General features: G+C 31.2%; 1 protein-coding gene across 1 annotated transcript; it reads left to right on the forward strand.

The window, feature by feature from the left end:
- Positions 1–166: 166 nt before the first annotated feature.
- Positions 167–1,218, forward strand: LOC147499951 (molybdopterin biosynthesis MoaE family protein). Its single transcript, XM_086561696.1, has 2 exons — positions 167–325; positions 505–1,218. Exons 1-2 carry the CDS (start codon positions 295–297, stop codon positions 1,029–1,031), a joined length of 558 nt encoding a protein of 185 aa, XP_086417822.1. The 5' UTR covers positions 167–294; the 3' UTR covers positions 1,032–1,218.
- The last annotated feature ends 5,996 nt before the right edge of the window (positions 1,219–7,214 follow it).

Below are 7,214 nucleotides of genomic sequence, written 5' to 3' on the forward strand. Positions count from 1 at the left end.
TAGTTTCCTATAATGGTTAGTTACAAATGAACTGCAAAATGAATTGTATATTTGTATTTCGTAAGGGAGGAAAAACAAAACTCCATTGAATTGCATATGCAGTTGGTGATCAACCATTGTACAAGCCAACAAATATGGATCAAAATGTTACGAAATGTGTAATATGCCGACATAGGAACAAAATTTCGGTAGATATCAGCATTTTGTATGGGACTATGGGTTGATTTCTTTGTTCCAAAGTCAAAGTTGAGAATCTGGTTCTGCAACTGACGTTGTCATCCTCTTCTACTCAATATGGCTGCCCAGGCAAATTCACCCGGTGCTGGTAATGAAACCTTATTCTTCTCACGTTTTTTTTCTTCTATGCAATTTCCTTTCATTGATCTATCAGGTTCGTTTGACTTTGATGTTAATCAGAAAGTTTGAGGAAAATTAATTTTATTTAGTCGAAATACATAATATGTTTATCATGCATGTGACTTTTTTGAAATTGAACTTAAACAGATATGACTAATGAGGACGAGAAAACATTAGTCGAAATCCTGGAGGAAAACATTCCTATTGACATAGCTAAGTACATAAATTCCGTACATAGTCCACAGTCTGGTGCGATCGCAACATTTTCTGGCACAACGCGTGATACATTTGAGGGTAAAACTGTCGTGGAGCTGCGCTACGAAGCATATGTACCAATGGCTGTTCGGTGCATTAACTCCATTTGTTCTTCCGCTAGATCAACTTGGAACCTGGATGCCATTGCGGTTGCTCATCGTTTGGGTCCTGTTCCTGTTGGAGAAACGAGCGTTTTCATTGCAGTCTCAGCTGTTCATCGGGCTGATGCGTTGGATGCTTGTAAATATGTAATTGATGAGATTAAAGCATCTGTGCCAATTTGGAAAAAGGAGGTTTATGCTAATGGGGAAGTTTGGAAGGAGAATTCAGAGTTCATGGAGAGGAGATTGGAGTTTGGGAAGGGTGGCCAGAGAAAGAGTGGTGGGTGTTGTGGAGGCAAAGTTAAGGTGATGGTTTAGGATGGGAAGGAAAATGTTTCTTTTCTATGAAGTAAAGTTGGGAAATGAGTAGAAGGCACAAATGCATGATGTTTTGTGTTTTCAATTTTGAACGATGTCTCTGGTAGAAATGTAGAATAATTGGTCATATTTTTGTAGAATTGTTGTTCTTATTTAATATATCATGGACGTCTCAGGGTTTTTTTTTTTTTTTTTAGGTCTCTAAGATTTATATAAATTACATAACAATTCCTATTTAAGTTACGAAAAAAAAAATAGGATGGCTAAAGTAAATTTTCCCACAACTAAAAATTGATAACTAAGTAGTATTCATATTTTATTTCATGATTTATCGTTAAAAGGGGCATTGTCCTTAGATATACACTATAGTTATGTCCTTTTGGCTATAATTTTTTGAGCGATTTTAGAGTGTCCACGTCAAGTAGCTAATTTTGAAAAATCACTTTGCAAAAAAAAAAAAAAATAATAAGAGAGAAAACATGAAAGATACCAAAGAAGAGGACAAAGAAACTGAAGCATTTCTAGAGAGTCTCCACTAAAAATAAATCACTATTAATTCTTTCCATAGGAAAAATCAAATTCTGATCTTTTCTAACTCTACACTTAAAATCTTTTATTCCTGTATCGTCTTCTTTACACTCCTTTTGGAAGCATGTTTGGTTTAGCAGTTAGAAATCCCAAACAAAGAAACTAAGCTTTTTTCTCTCTCTATTTGTCGTTTTACCTACTGATTCGTTTTCACTAAACCTCTATTTACCTACTTTATTTTGATTCATCTACATGTATTTTTTTACTTCATGCTAAATAATGGCATACAAGTTCAACAAAAGGTTCTAATGGAATTGCAATTTATATCCACTTACTTCTAGGATTGCAATTTATATCCAAAGTAAGCCAAGTAGTGATTGAACAAAGTGAACTATGAGTTGACACAGATAAGGTGGATGGGACTGAAGGTTGATAATAGGTTGTGGAAAACAAAAGAAGTTTACGTGGAGAACTCCACTTATAGTTTCACGAAGTGACACATTAAAAGTGAAGTTTATATTAAAAGTGAAGGTTAAAGAGATGCAAGCATGCATGTCTCATAATGTAAACATGTTATGGATGCATAGATATGTTTTTCTTCTTTAGCACTGTAGTTTAATTCTTTGGGTCTTTTTGGTGAAACCTTTTGAATTACATTGAAACCCTAGTTCCTACCTAGTTATTTTTGGCACTTTTTCACTATAAAAAGCATGTTACTTAAGAGAAAGGTGTTCTTACGGTTTGTTTAGTTTAACCATTGGAGTGTCAGGTATTGGATAAAATAGATTATGGTGCTCTTGTTTAACCTGAATTGGAGAGATGCGCAAATGTCGTTGTAATTAATTGACCTGATGAAAAAAGTACAATTGTACAAGTATGGTTATCTTAATTAAGGACAGCAATCGAAAGGATAGTCAGTGAGAAGGGTATGTGCCTAGAACAACAACACACAGATACCAACAGTGAGAGGCGCATGTACGGACCAAATTTGTTATAGAGACACATGTGTTAATAATATGTTCAACTTATAAACAAATCTTGCATTGCCAAATTAATGAGGATGATGAGCTTCGTAGATTCTTTTGATACTCATCATATTGGTGTTAAAAGGAGTTACAATTTGTGCAATAACAACAAGAGAGATTAACTATTTAATTGAGAACCAATACATCAAAAATAAAAGATGATCGATGGCTCCCAAGTATATATAATGTAACTTTATTGTTGTTGCGTCAATCTCTGGTTTGTTTGATAGACCAACTAAATGGTTTAATTTATTGATTTGTGTGATTGAATGTGATTCTTTGTCGAATTCTAGAAAGAAAAATCTCCAAATATGGGATTAGCTTCCAAAGGTTGTAACTATTACTCTCTTTAGTTTTTTGTCAAACATTTAACCAAATCCACTTACATTGTGATTGAGTGTTGTTGGTTAGTGTATAAATCATGCACTTGAAACTATTTTGTATGTAAATTTTATTAATTGGTTGGGATGTTTTTATGTTAGTTATTAGTTGATTACTTTATTATCTCTTTGGGAACAATCAATTATAATTGTAGAAGACTTTCAAACTTATTAAGTAAGCTTGCTACCACCTCCCAACTTAAAGATGAATTTTGGTCTCAAGTAAGTTTGCTACATGTATACTAAATATTATGGATTCAATTCTTAGACAACGTATGGTTGAAGTAAATAATAATAATAATAATAATAATTAATAATTAGAAATTCCATATCAATAATAATTTTTTTCAAAAAAAAATCCTCAAAGAATAATTAACATAAAATTAAAAATTGTATGCAACTACATTGAATTAACCCCAAAAAATAATTAACAAGAAATAAAAAACTGAATGCAAATGCAATGGACTAACCTCAAAAAATAATTAGCGGGAAATCGGAAACTGGATTCAAATGCATTGAACTAACCTCAAAGAATAATTAACGGCAAATCGAAAACTTGATGAAAATGCATCGAAATAACCTCAGCTCAAATAATAATTAACGGGAAATTGGGAACTAGATGCATGCAACTACATCGAACTAACCTCAAAAAATAATTAACGCGGAAATAAAAAACTGAATATAACTGCATCGAACTAACCTCAAAGAATATGTAATTAACAGGGAATCATAATTGGATTGAACCAACTTCAAAGAATAATTGTCGGGAAATCGGAAATAGGATGCAACTACATCAAACTAATCTCAAAAAATAATTAATGGAAAATCATAAAGTAGATGCAACTGCATCGTGCATCGTACTAATATCAAAGAATAATTAACGGGACATCAAAAACCAGGAACTAACCTCAAAGAATGATTAACGGGATATAAGAAACTGGATGCAAATGCATTAAAATAATCTCAAAGATGAATAATTAACATGAAATCAGAAATTGTATGTAAATGCATTAAGTTAACCTTAAAGAAGAATAATTAACAGAAAATCAGAAATTAGATGCAAATACATTGAACTAAACTTAACGAATAATTTACGGAAAATTAAAAACTGGAAGCAATTGCATTGGAACTAACCTCAAAAAAGAATATATAATGAGCAGGAAATCATAAACTAGATGCAAGTATGCAACTATATTGAACTAACCTCAAAGAATAATTAAACTTGATTCAAATAATTAATGGAAAATCGGAAACTTGATTCAAATGCATTGAACGAAACTCAACGAATAATTAACAGGAAATCGAAAAATTGAATGCAGTTGAAATGTAGTGAACTAACATCAAAGAAAAATAATTAATGGGAAATCAGTTCATTCTCATTTATTTTAGATAAGAGTTGTATAACTGCATTGAACTAACATCAAAGAATAATTAATTAGAAATTCAAAGGATTCAAATGCATTGAATTACCCTCGAAGAATAATTAACTGGAAATCTGAAAGTGTATGCAAATGTATTGAACTAACTTCAAAGAATAATTAACGAAAAATCAAAAATTGGATGCAAATGCATTGAAGTAACCTCAAAGAATAATTAACGAAAAATTGAAAATTGGATGCAAAATTGCAAATCCACTGAACTAACGTCAAAAAATAATTAACGGAAAATTGGAAACTTGATGAAAATGCATTGAACTAATCTCAAAACATAGTTGTATTATATGTACACTTGACAAGTATAGTTTGCATTTAAAATGAAGTTCATCACATCTTTTTTCGTATGATTGAGAATGTCTTGCTATTCAAGTAGTTTCAATATAATTTTTGCCTAATTGGGTATTCTTACATAATTTCAATCCAATTTTATTATTAAACTACAAAAATATGTCGAATGGTTTTATCAAAATTGAGTTATTTCTTTTTATGGAGAGTGAATGATCAATATAATATTCATATCTCATAGCTATGTATAGTTGCTAATATATTTAAAAATAATTTAATATAACGACACTCATTCGTAGTACGGGTTCGAAAGCTAGTTCTCGTTTTAGTACAGCCGTATAGGTGTACTTTGATTCTCCAAAGAAAGGGCCATTCTCTTCTTAGTTCTGACAAATCTTTTCCAAGCAAACATCCTAGTAAAAAAAAAAAAAAGAAAGAAAGAAGAGAGAGTGAAACTAGGATTAATAACTGTAAAAGTCTTTAATGAGGCAGTATGTAATTAGTACCAATCAAGTAGGATATGACATCATTTTCTAGCTAGTTCCTTTCTATTCTACTTCTATACCTTCATGGTCTCTCCCCCCGCCTTAGCTTCTCCCATCCTTCCCCATTTTCGATCTTCTCCTCATTTATGTTTTTAACATGTGATGCCATAAGCAGCATGCACAGTTATAATATTCAATAGGAAAAGAAAAATATAGCATTGTATTTACGATAACACTAGATCTAGATGGACCTTATTATCCCTTTCTGCAGTAAGGACCATATAAGTTCATACTAATTGGGTACCCTAACTCATTGGCAAGACGAAACTTTGTCGTACTAAACAAACATTCAACTGCTTTTAGTTGCACCATTTTTCTGGGCGAGTTGTCTCTTGGTGGGCTTTAGTCGAAAATTTATATCTTCATATCACTTTCTCCCTTTGCACTAGATCAAACAACTCTGATTTATCATGTATGGCATGCACAAGTTCGTTGAGAGACTTTTGGTAAGTCATAACTTCTCAGTGGTGCATAGTCCACCCCTAATTAGTTTGAGATTTTACAGAAAATGTACTTTAAAATTATGTTCAAGGTGCTTCGTTCTCTTTAATGCATTTTGTTTATTCAACACCCATATTAATCAGGTAGCTGTTTTCTCAATCCTGCTGCATGCATTTTGTGTTGTAATGGTAGAGAGCAAAAGAACTCATATGTATGGAAATCCTAATCTCCTGTAGTTTGTTTATTCATTTTTGTGCCTAGAGGCGCAGAGTCTCAGTTTCCCTTGGACATTTCTAATTAACATTTAGTATTATTGTTGATCATTGTGTATAGCCAACTTGTACCGTCAAATTGGAGTTGAACAAATTGCTTGATTTAACTTTGTCCAAGTTAAGATCTATAATTCTTGCTTTATTATTATTATTATTATTATTATTATTATTTTTTGGGTACCATAATAATTCTTGAATTTGAAGGTAATAAAATGCGTCATTCATCTCTTTGCTTGCTACCCTGCCATTATTGTTGTTGTTGCTCTCTTTTTCAATAGTAGGTAGCCATATTGCCACAGTTGTGACCATAAGCACATTGACCAGAAGGCAAACGAGGACATAAAACCAGTAACGAAAAAATAACCACTGGCCAAATTCGTTGTAGCTCTGTTTAACCAATGTAATTGCACTATTTTATAACATTTTGCTCGCATTTCTATCAACAATTGTAGATTAAAAAGAAATATTATGTCTTGATATTTAATTAAGCATTAATGCATGCCTTGTTAGCAATACTCCGAATAATTCGCGTATAATTCACGAATCAAATTATTGAAAGATTCGGAAGTGTTAAACGTTTTTTTCACTATAAACGTATAAAACACGAATTACCGAATTATTCAAAAATTCATTTCAAATACTTTATATATATATAATCTTATAAGGATGAGTAGCATGAAGAAACATAAATAAGAAACAAAAAATAGAGGGGAAAAGAGATATGAGATTGACCGGCCATGACTTAAAAGCTTTTGTATATCTATGTAATGCGTTCTTTTTTCTTTTTGCAAATTAAATGATCGAGTAAACTAACATAAAGACATAAATGTGTTACTTCTAATTCTTATTTTCCTATACAATTTACAAATGTACATTCTAATAGAGATGTAAATATAGAAGAGAGAGAAATATTGACAAATATATATTATAAAATTATACTAGAATAAAATTAGTGGAACATTATACTAAGTAGAACATTTTACTCTAATTATATATTTGTAATATATAGTTATAAGCTAGTAGAACATTATAAGTATAACATTTTACTCTAATTATATATTTGTAGTATATAGTTATAAGCTAGTAGAACATTATAAGTAGAACATTTTATTCTAATTATAATATGTAGTTATAAATAAAATTATAAGTAGAACATTATAATAAGTTGAGTAAAATTTGTGGAACATTATAACAAAGAAAGGGTACAGCCGTATAGGTGTACTTTGATTCTCCAAAGAAAGGGTCATTCTCTTCTTAGTCCTGACAAATCT

The sequence above is a fragment of the Coptis chinensis genome, chromosome 5 (assembly GCF_015680905.1).
Source record: "Coptis chinensis isolate HL-2020 chromosome 5, ASM1568090v1, whole genome shotgun sequence".
Classification (NCBI taxonomy): Eukaryota; Viridiplantae; Streptophyta; class Magnoliopsida; order Ranunculales; family Ranunculaceae; genus Coptis; species Coptis chinensis.